The sequence below is a fragment of the Lepisosteus oculatus genome, chromosome 29, assembly GCF_040954835.1.
Source record: "Lepisosteus oculatus isolate fLepOcu1 chromosome 29, fLepOcu1.hap2, whole genome shotgun sequence".
Taxonomy (NCBI): domain Eukaryota; kingdom Metazoa; phylum Chordata; class Actinopteri; order Semionotiformes; family Lepisosteidae; genus Lepisosteus; species Lepisosteus oculatus.
In genome coordinates this window covers 5809419-5831688 of record NC_090724.1, presented here as the reverse complement: position 1 = coordinate 5831688, position 22270 = coordinate 5809419, and the positions used below count along the sequence as shown (strand labels likewise).

The 22270-nt window shown below is 44.8% G+C and overlaps 2 protein-coding genes across 2 annotated transcripts; both read right to left on the bottom strand.

Annotated features, from left to right (window-relative positions):
* Positions 1 to 35: 35 nt before the first annotated feature.
* On the bottom strand, positions 36 to 14367 carry cers1 (ceramide synthase 1). The gene is made up of 7 exons (XM_069186217.1): positions 12550 to 14367; positions 4651 to 4810; positions 4101 to 4281; positions 3175 to 3336; positions 2581 to 2728; positions 1877 to 2022; positions 36 to 1273 (listed from the first exon to the last, which is right to left on the bottom strand). Exons 1-7 carry the CDS (start codon positions 12802 to 12804, stop codon positions 1231 to 1233), a joined length of 1095 nt encoding a protein of 364 aa, XP_069042318.1. The 5' UTR covers positions 12805 to 14367; the 3' UTR covers positions 36 to 1230.
* Positions 14368 to 14871: 504 nt separating this feature from the next.
* Positions 14872 to 21332, bottom strand: cope (COPI coat complex subunit epsilon). Its single transcript, XM_006640003.3, has 10 exons — positions 21168 to 21332; positions 20526 to 20588; positions 19951 to 20051; positions 19392 to 19544; positions 18763 to 18816; positions 18297 to 18378; positions 17524 to 17679; positions 16369 to 16437; positions 15715 to 15789; positions 14872 to 15242 (listed from the first exon to the last, which is right to left on the bottom strand). The coding sequence occupies exons 1-10, from the start codon at positions 21315 to 21317 to the stop codon at positions 15195 to 15197; spliced, it is 951 nt and encodes a 316-aa protein (XP_006640066.2). The 5' UTR covers positions 21318 to 21332; the 3' UTR covers positions 14872 to 15194.
* Positions 21333 to 22270: the final 938 nt, after the last annotated feature.

Below are 22270 nucleotides of genomic sequence, written 5' to 3'. Positions count from 1 at the left end.
ATCTATTTAGAAGAAAAGTCCAAAGAGCAGGAGTAGCAGGTGTTTCTCATAGTCATTTTTTTTATTACAAAAACAAAGTACATGTCATATTTGAATGATCACATTGTGAGTGATTGAACGGTAACACTGAACATGCTTTATAAAAGGTGTGTTGATAGGGAGGAAATTACAAAGCTTTTTGTTGCACAGGAATAGGTTTTCAGCCACATAGCCTGGACACTGGATGCAATATACTCAAAAACTGGTGCAGAAAAAATGTTGGGAAAAAGTCTGTTGTTCAACCTTTCTTGAATCAAATCAAATTGATTTTTTCCTAAAATCTGAATTTAATCTTTTTTCTGAAGTATGCTGTTGTTACTCAGTTTTCAGCCAACTAACCATGTCAACATTACAAAATACAGAATTGAACAGCAAAAACGCAGTGCCAGTGGAATCCCATGTCTAGGAACTAACATTCTGCTAAGAAAGGGTGTAGTACAAATATGCAAACAAAAGTTCACTCTGCCTCAAAATAAAAGTAGGAAATTTCACATCTGATAAACCTGTACTAAGCAGCACTGTCCCTTTCTCCCAGAAAAAGCAGACCTCCTTTGATCATGGCAAATACTGTATCAGTACCTCGTGGTGTGCCCGTTCCCTAATGTAATGGCAACTAAACTCCATATGTACAATAACACAAATACTGCTTGGTGCTATTTGGCAAGCCAGAAGGGGTTCACATGTGGTGGACACCATTAAATAGCCATTACTTCACTTGGGTTTTCTTAAAATCACTTAAAAGAGTGACCAGACTCTCGGCTTCTTTAAAAAGGTTTAAAAATCGGCAGTCCAGGTTGAATGACCTGCCTGTGTTATTGCAATAAGTCCAAGCATATATATATACACCTCTAGATTTGTATACCTTGTTGAGGATCATAGCAGGAGAGGGTTAAAACAATCTCGATGTACACTGTTAATATGTCAACATTTTACATACGCTCGGGACACTACAGCAAACATTCAAGGCACCCACATCACCTACATCCACCTTCTTTTCTGTACACACAACTTCACAGTAAGACAAAAGTAATTGAAAACCACATTCACAGTGCTGTTTAAAAAAAAATAAAAGCCTAGACAGGGTTTTCTTTTCTCTAGGCCAGCAAGCAAGTCGGGCTACTGCTGTGAATTAGTTAATCTATTTCCTTGTAGCTACAGCTAATTGCCAGAAGGTGGAGTTAGGGGGCGTCATTATGTGTGTTTGTCCTTTACAATCCCATTCTTCAGGTGTTTCCTAAAAGAAAAAAAAGCCTTCTGTCAGCCTTGTGCAAGGTCTCAGCTGGACCCAGGAAAATGAGTTTGCAGAATTTTATACAGCTACAGCAACTGAACAATCACTTAGTGCAAAAGCACACTCAGGCAGAGTGGTATACAGGTTCTTTAATCCTGCATCAGTCCTCCATTCACACAACAAAACCATGATCAGTCGATCGATTTTATACAAAAGCGCCGATGGATTATTCTTGTCTTAACCAGACAAGGTTAGTGTGGCACTAGGCTTCGCGCCAACAAATATTGAGTTAGTCTAGACTACAACAGCGATCTTCTACTCCAAAACCCATCAGGTCTTACATTTAAGTGTGGATAATATCATGAGCTTTACAATTAACTAAATAATTCAATTTTGGCTTGTAATGAAAAGAAGCTCTCCTGGACCAGAGTTGGAGACTTATAGCCTTGTCGGGATGACATACTATTTATTCATTTATATGCCTGATGCTTTTTTCCCCCCAAGTGACTGACTTTTGCACCCACTACACTATGTGAACATTAGATGACAACACCCCCCAGAGTCTCTCATCGCCTCATCAGTTGGGGAAGGACGGGCATTTCTCACCTCTGTTTCCAGGAGTTGCAGTAGGGCAGGCTGTCCCGTCTCTGGAGCAGCGCTGGCTTCTTGCTGTCCTCCACGTCGTAGTCCCGAACGTCGTTCACCTCCGTCATCTGCCCTGTCAGCACCTTCGCCACGAACAGCAGGATGTACTGGGGGGGGCAGAGAGAGGTTCAGTTTCCACCCATCACCTCGTCCTGTGCTCACAGGCCTGGAATCGGTGCCAACCAGGACTCTGAGGCCCCCCAGGTGCCAGCGACACAGAACAAAACCCGAGACTCCTGGGGTGCACTGAACATCACCTGCTGTGGGCTGTCAGCCAAGAGTCTTGTTGGGCGCACCAGTGAGCAGAAAGAGGGGACAGGGCCTTCTGTGTTTATAAAAAAACACATACTGATAGGATACCTTCTTAACTGATTTGGAAGCAGGTAAGGGTGCACTTACTTTTTCTGAATGTTTCTGAATTTCTTTAGATTTCTGAATGGTTTTTTTTTGTTTAATAATGAAAAAGTCAAACCTGTGTGTATTTGTCGCTTGAGGATAGACTTACCTACTGTTAGGATGCAACAGGGGAACCAGGCGAGTGAGCTACAGGAGACCTCCCCCAGCCCAGGCGGCCGAGGTCCCTGCTACGCGCAGGGAGGCCCATGACGTCACCATGAGGCCCATGACGTCACCATGCACAAACTAGCTCCACTACATGTACTCACCAGAAACCAGTATATATTCATCAGGGTCAGCGCCAACAGCAGGGCATTGAAGAAGAAGTAGAAGGGGATGTTGGGGACAGTGTGCAGGCTGGAGATGCAGGTGGCGTAGAGCACTTTAAGGGGAAACCAGTAAAGTCGGAACCAGTACCTGCGCCAGAAAAGGGACAGACAGACACTTCCGTCACCGAGAGAATGGACACTCCTGGGAGGTCACTGCGCGGTCCTCCACTGACCTAACGACTTCCAGTCTTCACCAGGCTCTGAGGGAAAGTTCTCAGGCTCAGGATAAATAGACTTTGTGGGGCACCATTGACAGAGAATGTACTTCCTTTTCCAATGAGTCAACCTCAATTTAAAACACTTCTGCTTGCTATGCTGCAACAGCAAGGAAAGAGATGTTCACCATGGAAACGTCATGTTCGAATTCCTTTAACGCCCGTACTTTTGAGTTTTTCTTATAAAGCAGACAGTGTTTCAGCGGCCCCTGTATGGCCCTCTTGTGGAGAAACCACAGATGTCCCTCCGTCCTCAGGAACTCAATGTCCCCGATATAAAATCACCTCTTCCCTGGACCCTGAGCAGCGCAGGACGTACCAGCTGATGCTGAACGTGACGCAGCCCATGGTGGAGACAATGTCGTTGAAGATGTGGTAGACCCCTCCCCTGTTCTTGAAGTAGACGTTGACCTTGGTGAACTCCAGCTGGATGTCATTGATGTCGTGCAGGAAAAGAACCAGCACCCCAATGTTGTGGTACCTGAGGGACACACGGACAGGCAGGGACAGTGAGCGTGGCAATTCCTTCTTTCCTGGGATTTCTGTGTCTTCGGATTCACATTCTGCAGCTCAACTCTTCCCACAAGGAACACCTTTACACCGACAGCCTCTTAATGTGACAACACATCATCCCACTGAACGGCCTGGGCCTGCACAGTCTTACTAACACATTCAGCCTTCAGGAGTCTGGTTTGCTGGTGTGCATCCACAGGAGTCGAGGGTTTTCAGATGCTGTACCCCATGCCACTAGACCTCTACTCCACACTCCAACAGGGAGGCAGGAAAAGGAACTACATCACAATTCTGTATGGCCTGGCTTTCTGTCACTGATTTCAATGAGGCATTTGTATTTTAATCCTGCTGGGCAATGTGGTTTTCACATAAAGGGTACCATATAGTACCGTATTGAAGAAAGCCCTGATCAGAGGTCAAGGAGAGCTGCTCTAATCTGCTTCCCTTTAAATAGTCCTATAGGTCTGCGTTCCTCAGTACTCAAGCATCTAGGGTAATGAAGACTGATGTAAGATTTTCCTAACAGAAAATGACTGGAAGACACCCTTCAGGCCTCCTTGCTAACATGCATGTAAAGGAACTCTATGGCATTGAGAAGCTGGCAGTACAGCAGGGGAAACACACAAGGGGAGGACGCAAGACTCCCGTCAAGAAGGGAGGTAGGGGGGATGTGTGCAGGGTGCCACGAGCTGTCCTGCGTCGCGTGAGCCAGTTCCACGGAGCAGCCCTCACCTGAAAGCGTACGAGAAGGCGATGAGAGCCAGGGTGATGAGGTGATGGACCACCATGACCACCGAGTCCTTGCGCCAGGTGTCCATGTAGACCGTGGCATATATAGAGTGCCCGTAGAAGCTGCCCTGGATCAGGTAAGCAACGGCAATGTCAGTGGGCACAGACATCCCTCTCTTCCAGTCTGTGGGTGGGGGGGATGAAGAGGTACATGTATCAGACACAGGGCTGGTGCTCTCCTACTGTTAACAATCAGCCATTCAAATCATTGCACCTACCATGTCTCGCTAGCAAAAAATACTTTGAAGCACAATATTTACAACTGGAAATCTTCCGCAGTAAAGTACATTCTGTGTTTAGTCATATCAGAAATGCAAAACACAACAAGCAAAAAAAAAAGGACCCTTTCTGGTTCTACATTCTGCAGTCTGTAACTTTCCACAAAGACGTCTCTGTGCTTTGCAAGCTTACAGTATGTTCAGAGAGGGGCGTCTACTGGGAGGTCAGAGGTGACCAGAGCTGCTGTACAGCCGTGACTTGGAGAGATTCCTACCATAGAAGGCAGAGGGGGGGTCCTGGAAGAATGTGTACCGGGTGCAGAAGAGCAGGTAGGAGCTGTAGGACCAGGACAAACTGTAAAAGAGCAGCTTCCAGGAACTCTCGGGCATCTTGGCAGCATCTCTGGGCTGGAGGTGGCACCACTGACCAAACGGCTAAAAGGAAAACACACTGAGCCTCATCCTTCCATTCCGCTTCTGTGCTGGAGAGCAGTAATTCAGTGTACAGTGGGACTTGACACTTGACAATGCCCACATCAAATGACGTCTTTGTGTTTCCTGCACAAGTGCCAAAGTCTGACCTCATCTCATCAGAAAAGGTCTTGTTTTATTTTCTTGTTTTCATTCACCCCGTGTTTGGAAACACATGAAAGAAAAAGAAAATCTGCAATTCTAGGTGGCCCAACAGCGAGAAGATAACTTGTTTGAAAATAAAAGCCTTCCAAGCTGTTGGACCGAGTTTGTGAATCTGTGGATGGGGTGACCTGCTTTGGAAACGAAAGCTCAGCAAACGCTGGGCTGGGTTTCTAACAGGAGGCCAGCCAGCCCCTGATTCTTCAAGTTCCTTTGCAATTACTTTTGAAATGACCCCTGTTTCCAGACACCCAAACAGGATCCTGGAGATCTCTTTGGACAAAGGCATCCTTCAGCACCCGGAATGCGATCAGACCCCTCACTGCGGAACTGGTTTTAGTACGTTTGTTTTCTTAGAGATCAGCTCAGATGCAAACGCACATCTTGTGACTGACAAGCATGTCTGTTGCTTCTCCGAGTTACATTTTTACACAGTAAATCTATACAACCCAACCTGCTGGCTCAGATCAGCAGGGACCACCCCCTGTTTCCAAGCCCCTAGGCCTCCTGGAGCTATTAATAGAGCCCAGCTGTCAGGTCAGCACCGCCTTCTCAAGGCCTGCTGGAGTTGGAAATAAAACGAGAGGCGGGCTGGGTCTGGCCACGCTGAGACCTGACCATTGTGCCTGTGCAGATGCCACACAGGGAGGTGGCAGCACCAGAGTGATCGCCCGGCCAGGGTGTGCCCTGCTGCTTGCCGGGTCAGACTCCAGCATCTCTCGTGGCCCTGTACTGGATTAACTGGTTAGAAAATGCATATATAGATGGATGGTACAGATGTTGTGTGCCTGATTATTATTGTGTGTAAATGGTATTTAATCATGTTTGATCTCTGAGATATGGAGCAATTTGCTCTAGAAACTTCATTTGATTTTTTTTAATCCTGTCTTTGCATTCTTATTTCTCACCGAGCTGGGACAAGGCATTTATACCCTTCCAACAAGTCAAATCTAACCAGCATGCTCTGAGGAGGCAGGAGTAAATCCACTTGGATGTGGGGAGATCATGCAAACTCCTCACAGACAGACACCCAAAGCCAGGACTCTGGCACTATTAGGCAGCAACACTAGCCATTGTGCTCCTACACTGTGAGCGAGAGGTTGAAAAAACAAAACAAAAAAAAAGAAAAGAACAATTTCTTTTTTTATTCGACAGAGGACCTCGAAAAGCGACCCTTGGTTTCCCTGGCAACATGCAAGATGGTGCTGAATCTGTTGCCATGGGAAAAATAGAACAGCAGCAGCTACATCCTCCTCGGCAGAGCTCCAGCTCTCCTTTGTCGTCTAAAACTAAAAAATGGATGCAAGTTGAACTTACGTAACAGCGCTAAACGAAAAGCAGGACAGGATTTTCGTGCAGTGAACCCATTCAATAAACCCCCCCTTGCTGGGAACATTAGGAGACAGCTGCCAACGCAGTACAGAAGAAATCTCTCAGACAGGCAACCACGGATGCAGAGGACTAGAGGGCCTTTGTTCAGAGACCCTGTCCTCCTCATCTACAAACAGTAAAGCCAAGAACTGAGTGAGTCATTATTAAAGTGCTCCATACCGAGGAGTAATGAAAGGGAACAGGAATACAATCACGTCTGATACTGAGCATAAGAGATTGTGGGCAAATATTTTGTACAGCAATTATAGAAATTTGCTGTCCCTCAACTGCTGAATCTATGCAGCAACAACGGGACGTCCATTACAGATAAAATAAAATGTAAAACTGCACAAAAATATATTGAACTCTGGGATTAACAAATACTTCTGGAGGTGTTAGCCACTGTGTGTTGCCTTTAAAAACTGTTGGCTGAATTAGTGGTGCATTTTGTGTCAGACACGTTTTTAAAAGCATTCCCTAATTTTCTGAAACCACGCTATTCCAGCCTGATTTTCTTATATAATTGTACAGAGACTCCTGTGTGTCATCTTAACTCCATTCCTGTCATCACCACATAGAAGCAAGCCAGATTGTGCAAGCATCCCTTTGGAAAACACAACACAGGATAGTCATCACTGGGGGTTGCTTTTCCCAATCAATACAAAATCAGTATATGCATGAATAGGCTGCACCACTGCGGTTGAGGGCCGCCAGGTAACAGAAAAGGAGAAGGATTAAAGCAAATAGCCCAGATAGATCAAACTTCAGGTCCTGGGACCTCCTGGAATGGATCTGTACACTATGGTCTTTGTGAGCCAGTCTCAGCCCAGGATGCTGACTATAGCCACAATGCACTGAGTAGCAAAGCACTGGCAAACTAAAGTGTTTCCCAGACTGTGCCATGCGTATAGGGTCTCACTGAGGCTCGAATCATGCGTAACTGAGTTTTAGCCAGAATGTCAACAATCACTTGTTGTAATTACTGGGAACAATGGAATGTGGGCATGTGCTGTTCCCAGTCTCCACTTGTGCGACCAGCCCTAGCCCCACGTGACGTATGGAAAGAGAAAGGGCAATGTGGGCCGGAATTAATGAAAAATGTGGCTCTTTGTAGTCCCCAGACTTGTGTAATTCAGCAAGAAGGGTGAGGGTGGGGGTTGGTCGGCTCTCCGACGGTCTCCAAGGAAGCCAAGCTGATTAGAATGCAAAGCGAGCGGGCAGCATGCCGGGCCAGGATAAACACGGACACATGATATTAATAATAATCACTTGCATTTCTATAGTGCTTTTCATCCCAAAGAATCCCAAAGAGCTTTGCATGTAAGAGAGAGCCCATTTCCCCCCAAGTGGGAGCTGCACTAACTGCAGACATTCTGCATCAGCAAATCAGCTAGGGGAGTAAGAATCCGCTTCACTTATTGAATTAAGAGGGACCTTAAACGAACTTTACACTGACGAACAGTATAATGGGATCTTTAATGACTACGTCATTGGGACCTCGGTTTAACATTTCACACAAAGGATGAATGACCTTCCTACAGCACAATGGTTAACAAATTGGGGCGTTAAATTAGAAATTGTGATCTCGAAGAAAGAATATCACCTACTGGTCTACCTACAGCAGTTACATACTTGCTTTCCCTTAGAGGGTCTCTCATCCCAATAGTGACCAGGCCTAGTCTTGCTTAGCTTCTGAGGTGAAATCAGGCTACAAGATTGGGTAAGTGTTGAGTGGGGGTTATTACAAAAGTGCTACCAGGAAATGACTAGATTTCTCACATTTGCACACATGCCTCCTGACGTTCCCTGACTGTTGAGTACAATAAAAGAGGCATTACAAAGGATGGCATTCTGCAGCAATTTTTTATTGTTTATGTGTTTGTCTGGCTGCCCTGTTCCATCAATCACTGCCAGCTCTGTCTGACACAACGTGTTCCTGTCTGCTGCTTTCATCTGAACAAGTGGTCCGTTGTATCTACAGGCAATAATATCTTGCTTGTTAGGGAACAACTCACTCTCCGGCATAGGATTCCAGCATGTCAAAACCAGAGTTCGAATCCAATCAGAGACTAGGTGATTCCTATCACTCACGGACATTTAAAACAAGCGCAGCACTTCAAGCATTAGCGTTTACATTTGAATCGTAACTGAAACCGACTGTCACGAGTGATGATTTGGTAGAACCAAACGTTCAGTATCTACTAAAACGAAGAGGGGAAGAAAACAACAAATTTGGATACAAATGTTTGGGTAAACTTTCAGAAACCTGGCTTCCAGTGACCACAAACTGAACAACAACACAGACCTTCTCTTGGAATTACAGAGAGATGGATGGTGCACTGAGGAATATTGAGGGAATCCTGTGTGCATCTTTGCAGTGACTTCTGGAAGGAGCCCTGGATGAATTTGCCGCACGCTAGTCTCTGCTATGGGTGCTGAGTCAGCAGTTTGTACAGTAAAGGAGGCTGCCTGTCAAGAGACACAGCATCCCACTGCAGTTACTGGCAGTGCTGAGCAATAGGGCAGGAAGCTAGGAAAATCACTAAATCATCACATTTGAAAAGCTTTTTGACCTTTAAAAATCAGTTCTGCAGCCAGCCAGCATGTACAGCTTGTACACACACTTATCTGCCCAATTTTTTAAAATCCTAGAACATAACGTCTTTGTCTGGGTTTCAGTTTTAAGTCTACCTTAAGCAGTCCAACTAAACTCAAGTCTGCAATACCTTAAAAAGCTGCTATTTTTTTAACTCTGTGGACAGTTCGAAATAATCTTACTGTAATGATCCAGTATTGTTTGTGCAGTCAAGACAGTAGTTCACTGGTAAGCTTGTTATGGTTGGAGGCTTGTGGCACATAGACACGCAAAGCACACTGACGCAGCTCAAATTGCAAGTCATTGGTTTGGGAACAAATTACTTGGGTATCTTCCGTTATTGAGCCACAGCTCACTCAAAAGCATCAAGAATTCAAGCAGGAGTTGCGGTTCGTAGGCATTTTGTAGTATGAGGAGACTGGAAGATCATCCATATGAATGTTCTCTTCAACATCACTGCGCTAAAACAATCCCTGGACTTGTTTCACACCTCTGTCCTCAAAAACCGTACAGAAGTAGGTCATCTGCACTGACTCAGCACTCAGCCTCAGTATCCTGCTCTGTTCTCAGGCTGTCATGGCTGAAAGATTTTGGTGTAGAACTATCTGTTATAAAACAAACAGGCACTGGTCTGTAAATAGCACAAAAGCCCAGGGCCTTTTACCAAGCTAAATCCTGTAATACACATTGGGTTACACAAACATGAATCATTTGTTTCCAAATAAAGCCCTGGTTGTCATACAATTAGGGCTAACCGGTAGGAATCAAGCTGAATTCCTCTGAAGTGGACACAAAGAAGAACAATTAACGTGGGTGTCAGAGGCTGAGATTTTGTTGAGTGAGAATGCTGTAAACTACAGCTGAGACATGATTAGCAAAGACGATCAGATAGAATTTTCATTTTTCCTTCCCTTCTGAATTAGGCTCGACATGTACAGTGCAGGCTGTTATACGCCCTCACTTCTTGGCAATATCTCCAAGTATTATTTAACAAAGAGATGCTGCAAAAGCAAAAGCTGACATATTAATATATTGGACAGGTCCCATGTGGCCCTAGTAGCAGCCAAACTACTTAATGGTCATGTCTCACATACTATTATGGTTAACATGACTGCTGTAGGATGCATGTTAACAACTGGAGAGGCCTTGCTCAATCCAAAACCATTTTAATAGAGGGTTTCCTGCAGTGCTGTGCTTATGTTAGCCTGGGCACAGCCCCTCATTTGTGGCTTCAGCAGATTGCCACACACCACATAATTTGTGTTCCTGCCCTGTCTTTCACTTTTCCTGTGAGGCTCTGAGCACACCAAGCACAAATTACACAGTAGGGGCAAAATCAGACAAGCCCTCTGCTCATCTTGATTCAGGCTGTCCCTTTGCACAAAGAGCCTCCTCTCGTTCTCCCGGATCTGCCTGCAGAGAGTGGGCAGAAGGCAGAGGGGCACCGCTGGCAGTATTGGGGTGCTGCGTTCAGCTGGCTGAACCCCTTCCTTCTTCGAGTCACTTTGAATTCACCATAGTCTTTAAAACAAAGCTGACCAGACCCCCGTCACCCTTTAAAATTCTCCTGTGAAGCACAACCAAATGACACATGTGGAAACTACTTGGAAGGGCATTTAAAACCCAGAATAGGGGGCATCTCTTTACGCAAAGGGGTGTGGGAGTGTGCAAATTACCCAGGCATGTGGCTGAAGCTAATACTTTCACTTCATTTAAGAAAAAGCTAAATCAGATCCTTGTAACAATACACTTCTAATGACCAAAGCTATATATCAGATAGGCCAAATGGCCTGTTCCCCTTTGTAACCTTTCAAATGGGCCTTTTCATATCTTGGGAAAAATGAACATTTGCAGGGAACTGGGCATCCTGTGGGTTTAAATCAACTCTATTCTACTGGACAGGTGACAAACGAACCTTGGGCATAATTCCATATTCCCCCATGCTGCTACACAAAATGCTGAAGGCTGCTGATGATCTTTGAAACCAGAACCTTTCAACACTGTGTCATGCCACCACAACGAATTATTCCTTCTTCAGCTTGAACATGATTGCTGGGAGACAGGCAATGGCTCTAAATGGCCCATGGAGCTCGTACCCCAATGCTCTCATCCTCCATTGACCAGCAAGAGAATGCCTGACACTGCATCACAGACAACCTGAACATCCGAGGGCTGAGGAGGTCATCATGTCCACCTGACTGCTAGTGGCTGGCCAGAACCCAGTCTCATAGGACCCCAGAGTGTTAACTTCAGCCTCTCAACACCTGGGACCATTTCATTACTGGAAGACAACCTGAGAACACATTGATGCCATTCAGACACATTTTGATTTGGCTGCAACCCCACTAAGGCCACTGCAGTCCATTCAGGACTTAAGATAATAAAGAATAAGGAATTACAGCTGGGTCAATGTCACCACATTATCGCTGCAACACAACATGCTGAGATAGGAAAAAGATTAGAACTCGTACTGCAAGTCAACAAAGTAGGTCAGCCGTTGATAGCAGGAGAAGTAAATCAGAAAACAAATTGCAATACTGACTCACCTTAACTGTAATTGTTATCTTTTTACAAAAGATAAGTACGTGGTCCAAGGACGCAATGTCCGTTGTCAGCCCTGGACTTTTATCCCCATTTTTGCCTTGAGGTGCTGATTTTCTTGGAACTGAGGGCAAACTTTGCAGATTTCAGAACTGCTGATAACCTTATGGTGTTAATTGAAGCTTCCAGCCATAGAATTGACTGTATCAGGCTTTTACGCTATCTCTTATCACCTCAGAGCAAGACATTTCAACTTCTGATTTCGCTCTGCTCTTTTTTACCCACTGAAGGGTCATCATCTCTAAAACGTTTGAGCCTGGAAGGAGGCAGAGTTGTTTAATTGGCTAACAGCTAGGCATTGAGCTAAACCTATTTCCTATACCTATTGAGCTGGGTATTTGCTTTGACACCAAGTGTATTTTAAACACTGTGATAACTGGCTCACAAATATGACACTGTCTCCCTACAAAACAAATACAAGATCTCCTCCTATCTGATGCACAGGTATTAGACTGAACAACACAATGTAGCCGACAACAATATTAATAAGCAATCTTTCAGGAAAAGGCTATAAATCTTCAACACACATTATATGAACTTGGTGCACAGTACATAGACTTTTATTTTTTAACAAATTCTTGTTCAAGAAGTACGGAGGACGGCATGTACTTTAAATAATCGGAACTATTCTAGGTACTTAATGATTAAATATGTTTTTTTTAATTATTAACAAAAATCATATCTTCGTGTAACAGCATGAGCGCAGCAGTGTTGGGGTTGTGATTCTGACGCTATGACATCTCGGTACAAGGTCGGTCCGTTCCCATCAAGAGAGCGAGTTCACTGGTCCCACTTTTAGATGCGAGAGTAAAAAAAAAAATGCATTTCGAGCTAAAAACGTGGTCGTTTTGAACGTTTGAGGAGGAGGCTACGTTATGGGAAGCAAGCATTAATAATAAGGCGCATAACGAAGAAGGACAAATCCCGAGAATAACCGAGCCCCGACATGATCGAAGCGGCTGACCCGACCTACCTCGAAGACCCAACATGTCAGCGCCTGGCGGAGAATCGTCCATCCCACGGCGCAGAGCGCAAACAGCCCCACCTCAGCCCAGGATATGCAGGCATTTTCCAGAAGCGTCTTTTTGGACAGCTCGAACCCACAGCCGCCGCAGTCTCTGAAGGCGTTGAGCAGGGTGGCGTAGCCCTGACCGATCAGGTCCGCGTATCCCGGCATGGGCTCTGCTACGTGAACATTAATGCCGGCATCATCGTGTTGTCTCTCCATCCTGGCGATGCGGGTACCCAAGACAGCGTTTTCACAAGGGCGCAACTGGAGGTCGCTGATACAGACCTAAGTCTTTTCAAAACCCAACACCTTTATACAGGTGATTGTTGGTCACAACCTAAAAACAAAGAAAATCTCGCCCTCTTGCTTCACCAGCAGCTGTGTGTCCTGGAAATTAAGCCAAAGGTTCATTTCACGGGGGGCTGCGATTCCGTTATTTTTTATCATGTCACACTATCATTGATACTGGAAATTAGAGGCCTTGAGAATCATTTACCCCACGGGTAATCTTTAATTTTTAGGACCCAAAGAAACATTTTTGAAAATATTTCAATCGTAGGGTCAGACTTAAATCTAAAAAAAAAAAGCGAACATTGACTAATTGCATTCGCAGAGGGCTGTCAGCAATCGCACAGATGCATTTCTCCGTGCTCTAATGATACCGTCAGATACCGGCGAAATTAACACCGCTGACCAGGTGAAACAGGCCCAACTGGAAAAGGATCAAACCAATTACTGCTTCACAGACGAGAGGATGCAGCCGGAGGAATCCCCTCTCTCAGTCCCCTGCTCGCCTGCGTTTCAAAACCACCGGCTAGTCGTGCACCGTTATTTTCGCGTTTTTCCCCGGAAAAAAAGAAAAGATTTCTCAGGAGACCCCGGCCGGCCGGCCGCCGAAGTTAAAATATATCCAGTTAGGTTGGGGTTACAAAAAGAAAGACAAGACATAACAAAATAACGAAAAGAGAGATGATATTGTGCCCTCTCCCGACCGAGCGACAGAAACCGAGCGCAGGCAGGATCAATGCGGACCGACGCAGTCTAGGAGATGGCACATTTTAAGGAAGAAAAAAACGAAACAAAACGTCATTTAAAAAAAAAAAGAATGTGTCGTCTGCTTTATGCTCTCACACCATCGCCCAGGTTTGCAGTCCAGTCACCGTCGCAGTGAAGGTGGGAAGTTATACCCCGAGCATGGTATAACGGAGAACAAAAAACACTAGAGGTGACGTGACGTCACCAGGACAGCTACCCCTCCAGCTCGTTTAAAGGAACCGTGCACCTCCGTTTGCACCTGCCTCCGCAGGAGTAACCCGGGCCTTTATATCAATCATGTCCGTCATCTCGGAGTTGTTGGGGTTTCGTTTTTCTTATTTATCCCGCTGTCTGTTTTATTGCCAGCCAGGCAAGGCGCCGGTGGAAAACTCGCAGCACATTGCGTGAATAACCTCCTTTGCACTGCTGCCAGTAGGCGTCATTGAACCGTCACGGCACACCACCAGCTTGGAGCTCGCATTTCGTGAATGAAATAGCGCCCAACCCTAATAGTGAGCCAGATGAAACCTAATTTTGGATATTTGATTATCAGAATGCCTGGGGGGCTGTTTTGTTTTAAAACAGACTGCCAAATAATTCTGCCTATGAAGCGTTACTGCCGTTTTCTCTCGATAAGGTGCCGTGTTCACTATTTTCCCTTTAAAACACGTGTAAACGCAGAGTAAAAAGTCCATCAAAACTCGTTGCGCTGCATTTATCAGTTTTCCTCTTTTTTTAACAATGGACAAAATATACAAAAATGCTTAGAAGGGAGCAGTGTGATTTTTTGCTCTCAGTGCCGTAGTCTGTGAACATCTGTCCATTGTTGATGACAGATTTTTATATCCTTACTCCTGTTCGACTTTAGAACAGTAGCCACCCGTGTTGCAAATGGACTTAGTCGCGACTTTCACATACAGGCTCACGAAAGAACACGAGTGAACGCGAGCCCACGCAAGATGCAGTTCTTTCAAGGGGAGACACCGACTCAATACATCTCTCATTTCCAACTCGAGTATCAACAAACCAGGCTGCAGACTTGCCTCACTCGCTCCAAGAACCCCAAGCAGAAGTTATATTAATCACCGGAGGGAATATTCCCATCTGTTACTGCCTTCCCTCCCTCCCAGAACAAACAAACCGTTGACACCCCTTACATGGGTTTTGGGGTCTCACAGACACCCCATCTCAGCAGATCGCTCAGTGAATGTTAGCTTCTACAAACGCACCGAAATGACCACCTCCTTCAACTTGACAGGACCCCCCTGAAAAACAAACCTTTATTGTCTTTTAGGGTGACAAAATAAATTGACACAAAAGGAACACGCACAGCTCCCAGGATGCTTTGCAGCAGACAGACATAAGGGAATGGGGTCCCGTTTGCATGTATTTACAGCCAATTAACGTATTCACTTCAGGGACAACAAGAGAGGACACTTCCTTTCTTATCCACCTCCAGCTGCAAAATGAGCGACCAGCTCCATGTGTTAAATACAGGAAGCGAGAGTAATGTCTGCCGTTTAGAAAGCAGAAAAACGATCCCCAGGGGACAGCGGTCCTGGCCGGGCTGAGACTCACGCGCTGGGAGCGTACTGCATCACTAGTCGATCGAACTCGTTCTCCTGTTTGAGGGAGGAAAAGGAGGAAACAGCATTAACAGGAGGAAGAAGACATTTCAATTCTCAGTCAGGATCTCGTTTATTGGCCAAGTACATTTCATGTGCAAGGAATTACCTCTGGTGTTTTTGGCGTTACAAAAACAATTCTACATAAACCGTACATAAAACATAATCAAGACAACACAAATAACTAGGAATTCTGGTTGAGCAAAAAGACAGCTCTTGGGATACTGGGTGGTTCTGTTTTTAACAGACTGGTAGCGTCTTCCTGAGGTAAGTTTATGAAACATTTGGTAACCTGAGTGGGAGGGGTCATTTATCTGAGTCGCCTTCAGGGCAAGAGGTGTCATACAGACAGGTGTAAGTAGTATCCTATTGGACACATGTGATAACCATGTGTCAGTATTCACAATACGTGCCCCCTTATGTGGACTGTCATGCAGAGTGGAGGTTTCACAGTTTTCCCATTCCTTACCTTTGCGACATACTCTTTGAGAAAGGGGTGTCCTTTGTGCGAGTCCTTCAGCTGGGAGAGATAGCGGTTGGTCACCTGCCCAGCAAAACAAATACTCTTTTAGGAAGAAGGCTCATTTTGGAATACACACGCACAGAAAAAACAATAGTTCAGGAATACAAAGAACAAATTCCTTTCAATGTCTAATTAACAACACAGCAAATCCAAGTGAGAATCTTAGGTTTCTTCCATATATCTACAAACTAAGCCGATCTCAAGTGTCCCAAGCGTGTAAGGCATTTTGCAGACTTACACCTGCTGCATCCACAGACATGATGCAGAATGGTGAGCCCTATTCAGTCTGGAGATGGTCACCAAAGGTCAAACAAACCAATCTGTTGCCTCTTATCTCTCAAAACTGTAAGCAACCCATCTTTCAAGGACTTCAGGAACTCACTGATTACTTCCACCATGAAAATAAAGTTTCCAGAGATCACTGAATAATTATTTAATGTACATTTTCATTTCAAGGTTATACCCTACCACTTCCAGACTTTTAACTGTCTTTATATGCAGCAACATCTTCGTTTGTTTTACATCAGGAACCAAGAGTCGGACTAAAACACTGATCTTGGAAATGAATGGGATAGAGAGTATTCCCGGGGGGTAGCTCACCTCAGGAGGCTTCCCCAGGTGCTGCGTCAGCACGATGAGGTTGATGAGGGTCTCAGGGTGGCTGCTGTCCTGTTAGAGAAAGACAGACAGAAAGTAAGAGAGTCAGAGTGAGAGGTGGAGACAAAGGCGTGTTTTCAGAAATGCGCGCAGAACAACCAATTCCTATTACTACACCAGAATGTACACAATTCAAATGACAAGATTTCTCTTTGACACTCTCTATTTACTTCTAGCCTAAGTTAAAAAAAATCACCTTTAAGAAGACAAAGCCAAAATAAACCATTAACTTTTTAAAAACCAGTGCCTATGAAACGTAAGAATTTAAAAGACATTCAGGCCATTCCGGTTGCTTAAGTTTTTGTTAGCTAACTACTAGGAGAATTCTGTCGGGACATTTCTTGTAAAAAGTCAGGTTTATCAGCTGCAACAACATGACTGGACAGGATTCTCCAGTTTTCGACACTATCTGCGCACAGATGGGCTTCCTGTTACTCATTTTGCATCAAAAAGTACTAACACACACACCACAAAAATGTATCACACAAAATCTCAACAGTACCCAAGAAGCACACAACATTAGAAACCAAGCTATTGTTTAACATTCTTGTAACAGGGGCATGGCGCCATCTATGGTACAATAAGGTGAACTACAACAGCAATGCCCCCAACAGATCTTTGACCCGCGGCTGTGAGTTATTGGTTTGAGAAAAATCAGCCTAATCCCAGAGGCGCTTGATCCTTATGGTCTATGGTTCGAACTTGGATCACAACCGTAGCCGACCGATAAGGCCCTCTTGCAGTCCAAACAGTGACTCCTAGGACTTGTTGGGCGCCTGTAAGACTGCAGCAAAGGCAGGGGGGATGCTCTACTCCCTCACTCACAGTTAACTCTCCTGTAAGACACTGTGAAGCAGCAGTGTGCCTCAAGGCACAAGGGTTTGACAGGTGAGTGCGTTTGTGTGCCTTTGTATACCTGGGGCAGCAGTGGAAGCCAGGTCTTGGCAAGTGCATAAAAAAAAATCAATGATTTCTAAGAAAAAAAAACAAAATGCTGTAGCAAAGCACTCTTCAACCCTGTCAGAAAAAATGGCATTGGGTTATCAAGACCTGAATGTGGATCACTAGGCCCTTCCTTCCTCTGCATTCTTACTGTACCTTATCAAGAGCCTCTTGCAACACGCCTTCGGCTTCATCCCACTTGTTCTGTGCCATGTGACAGACGGCCTGGCCATTCAGGAGCAGCAGAGTGGCGGAGTACTTGTCCGACATCTCCTGGAAGATGTAGTAGGCATCCTGGAGCTTCTCTCCTCCCTGTTGGCAAAGAGACCTCAAAGAACTCCGACCTCCCTCTGAGCCCACACAGCTAAACAGTACAACCAGTATTCCTGAGGATGCATGGATGGGCATTCACGAGGAACGGCAATTTGAGGACTCCTCCAAAATGTCTCGACAGCGGCACTTCACTCATAGGCTACGTTTTTCACAGGACTTTTATTATTTCGGAACGATAAATATGGTTCGAAAAGGAAGTTCGGGAGGGTCCCCCCTCATCTCTACTACTCTAACGCATCGCTCTCCATGACATCACTTCCTGAAAAAACTATAAATATCCCAGCAAGCCTCTCTCTTGCTCGCATTTATCCTTCGGCGTCATCCTACACCCCTCCTCTCCATCTGTCCCTGTCCCCTGTCTGTTTGGGGGTCGTGACCTCCTTGTTCCTTGCTGACCCTCAGCTAGGCAGATAAAGCCAAAGCTTTTTGCTAGACTCCTCAAATATTGCTAAACCTGTTTTCTTCGTAGGCGTTTGTCATTCCTTGAGAATATCCCAGAAGGAGAGGTCTTTCTGCATCTGAAGCAAAATCCATCCTATGGTGCTCCAGACAAGTCTGAGGTGCTCAAACCCTGGTCTGAGGAGGCAGCTACTCACGATGGCCAGATTGACCCAGGCGGTGGCCAGCTGAGTCAGGGTGGCGTCTTCATCCTGCTCCTGCATCTTTTTCAGCTCCTTCCTGTGGAGACACCCAGCAGTCGATGAACAAGTCTACGCACCGAACACAGTGCCAAATAGACTAGAACGTCTGAATTAATAACTGGAGCATTTCCAACATATCTGATTTCCCTAAAACTGTAGAATTTACCAGCAGGTTTTCTTTACAAAATACATTTAAAAAACTGCACACATAACACCTGCAAAAGAACTACTGACAAACATGTTCTCAAGGTTGGAAGGATGACTAAACCTGCACTCTAAACCAATATAGATTACAAAATAAATTATTTTTGAAATTCACGGCATGCAAATCCTACTACACACAGAAATTACACTGTAATGTTCACTCTCTGGCCTTTCAGTTTTGGCCAAAGATTAAAACATTCCCCCCTACCACACTTACCTGGCTAAATCCAACCTGTCCAGCTTCAGCAGCACCTGAATTGTCATCGCCATGCTATAACGAGATTAATCAACAACAAGATATTTAAAAAAAAAGCCATGTTAGCACATTCTGGGATAGGTGAAAGGTAATAAGTGTACAGGGCATATAGACATCACTGCTGCAAATTCACCCATTAAAGTCTGAACATTATGTTCATTTAATCACGGCCTCTGACATGAGGGTACAGGCTTTCTGAATATGTGGAAAAGCCAAGAGACAGGAACTAAAGCAGTTAAAAACTCTAGGATTATCTCACAACTGATTTCCCTGCAACTTCTTAAAAACATTCTACGTTTTCAAAAAGCAAGGAAGGCAACGGGCATATTCCAGAACATGCTTTTAAAGGCAGACACATTTGAAATCAAATCAATTTAAAGAAGAATCAGACTTCTGAAGTGGCCGCAGACGGCAGATTTTGGATTCTTTTGCACTTTGGTGCCGATCAGAAACATTTTCAAATACCCTGCAGGCAATGGAGGCGAGAGGCTGCTCTGCTTCATCCCCGAGCTGATTTCTAAGCCCCCTGTCCTCCTCCCTCAAGAAGAAGGGAGACAGAGGCGGACACTGCCGGGCTCAGAGAGTCTTACCACTCCAGGCTGTCTCCCTGGTGCAGGGTGCGCAGGGCCGCGTCCGTGTTTATCTCGTGGAAGTAAAGGGAGGCGGCCATGAGCAGGAAGGTTGTGTTGGCTACATCGACACTCTTCGCCATCTTCTTATCGAGCTCCGCCACAATGGCATCCCTGAACCGAAGGCAGAGATTCTTCAAGCAGTTAAAATAACCATTTTCACACTCTCTCTCTCTCTTATGGAAAAAACATCTAGCATGGTCAAACGCACAGACTCGAAATAATCCACAAACATAGCAACAGAGGATGACACCTCTGAGCAAAACATGCAGCACAATAACAGCTTGATCATTAATGAATTTAAGGGCATTTATATGCAGAAAAGATTCTGTCTTGGATTTTTCTTCCAAAATGTCTCTTATGCAACACAGAACTCACATGCATTCCCTCCATCTAGCAAGGACAGACAATCTCATTTACAAGACATGCAGTTAGCTCTGGTTTCCATTCATTGTCCCTTCATTTTGATGTTTTTCAGTTTGATTAGGTATTGTTTATCTTTTACGGACCCAAACCTGACCTTTTGGCCTCGTTAGAGAGGTATTCCGCAAACATTCTGACTGCCTGGAGCTCTGGTGAAGAGCTGGGTTTGACATCATCCAACACCACACCATACTTCCTCTGAAAATCAAAGAGCACGAGGAATTATCACGACCAGTCCAGCGAAGCAAGAGCATCAACCCTTCAAGCTCCAGATCCAGCAGTAAATCAACCCAGGCCAACACCTGCACACAAACTGATACAATACAAATCCTGGAGATGTGTGAACGTTGAGCAAACAGACCTTTTAAATATTTGTGGTTTTATTAAGGTACAAGAATTTCCATACATAAAATAATAACTTAATTACTGTTCCCCTGAATATACTCTCTGTTCCCACCCTCATGAAAGGATTTATCATTATCAATTAATCAGACATTTAGTAAAGTTCAAACAGACTTTGAATATTATAGCCTGGTTTCTGCTATGGTAAAAAAAACATATGGCAAAAAAGTCCCTTTTTTTTGGCCAAGAGACAATGGACAAGTCACAGCAGAGCAGGTGAAAACAGAGAGAGACTCTGCACAGGCATGGAAATGAAGGAGCAGTACCTACCTGAGCTATGTACGCTCTGTACAAAAACACATCTCTCTCAACCTCTTTCTCCGGACTTGACGGCTGAAAGGGAAGGGAGGGGAGAATCACTTTTTAACAACTTATTTCACTTACAAATGTGAGTTAAATTCAGGGAATTGGTTCAATGTCACTGTTTGATATTCCTTTATAAAGATTTAACCTCGAGTCCCTGTCAGCCACTTGAAGGACACGTCCGTGAATCCGGAAAGGTACTGAAACGCTTCAAAAACTAAACCTCTGATGTACTTCTGTGAAACGTTTACATAACAGATACAGCTTTAAACACAGATCCGCAGTTGTGTCCCAAACTCCTCTGTATTTCATTACAACGGCTCGATTTGTCCAACATTATACAAGAGATGCACTATAAATACTGTCAGTAAGAAATCACGATCACACACAAAAAAAAAACGGATCTGGATTCTCCTTGACGACTGTTTCACTCGTACTCAAATATAATCTTTGTTTTTACAACTGTATCAAAGTAGTAAAAACATCGAAGTATGATGTGTTTATATTATGTGCTCTCGGTTCGTTCTCTTCACTATAATAACAGCTTACTGAATCAACAGTGCAATGTTTAAAAAACAGTCCACAATAACGTTTCCAGATACTCCTTACCTTCGCTTTTTGCGCCTCGTTAATGCATTGCTGATAACTACCGATATAATACGCATTTTTTACATCAAAAAGCTCATCAACTTCTCCCTGTTGAGACGCCATGTTGACCGAACCGAGCAGCTTCCTGGACACGTTGGCCAGCCACGTCATCTCCCGAGCTGGCGTTTCCCCGCCCCCTGAGGGTTATGGGAGATGTAGTTTGAAAGTGGCAATTTTTCAATTAGAGATGTTTGAGTAGTGAGCTGCGTCAATGTGCGATGGCTGTAAAAGCAGCAATGCAGAGGACGCTTCCAAGCTGAAAAACAGAAAACGTTTCTGGTGTTCCGCTACTTTAGATTTGGCTCAACAACCAAAACGTTGTGTTTCTCCTTTTCTATTTTTTTGTGAGCGGTGCAATTGTCTGCCTCCTCATCAACAATGACGTAAAGCCTTATATATATTCTTGTTTCTTGTATAATAAAAGCTACTTAAATAGTTTCATATTTTTATTGCTAAAGGACTGTACCGCGTAGCGATATTTGCCTTACAGCAAAGACCTTCCTTATACTGTATTCGCCGTTTGAAATAAGAATAAGAAACTGTATTAATATAGCACCTGTCACTTGTCTCATTATCTCTAACACTTTACATATAGGAGGAGGATTGACAGCATCCACTGCTGAGGTGCTGCCCCCTCCTGGTGACTAGGGGCATCCATTCTGCAGCCTCCATGCACAGGACCTTAACCAAGGAAGCAAAGGGGGAACTCTAGGGAGGCCACGTTTTACAAGCCCAGAGCCCTCGGATTATTGCCCCAGCCGAAGGACGGCGTCTCCTACAGCACAGTGTCCACGGCCGCCATGCCTGGGCAGACAATGGCCTGGAAATTGTGAACCAGGGATCAGAGCGCCACCTACTGGCCGATCAACAAAGCTAACAGCAGTTGCCTCATTTTCCTTAGAGCAGGGGAGTCCGTCCAGTTTTACAGGTAGTCTTTAATCATTCGTTTCTAAAGTCGTGGATCCATTTACCTGTGGTCAGTTAATCAAGGGGTGTGTTCGACTGAGTAATGTAGCGATGACGTTGAACTAAAATGAGAGCAGCCTTCAACCCTAGTGGCCAGC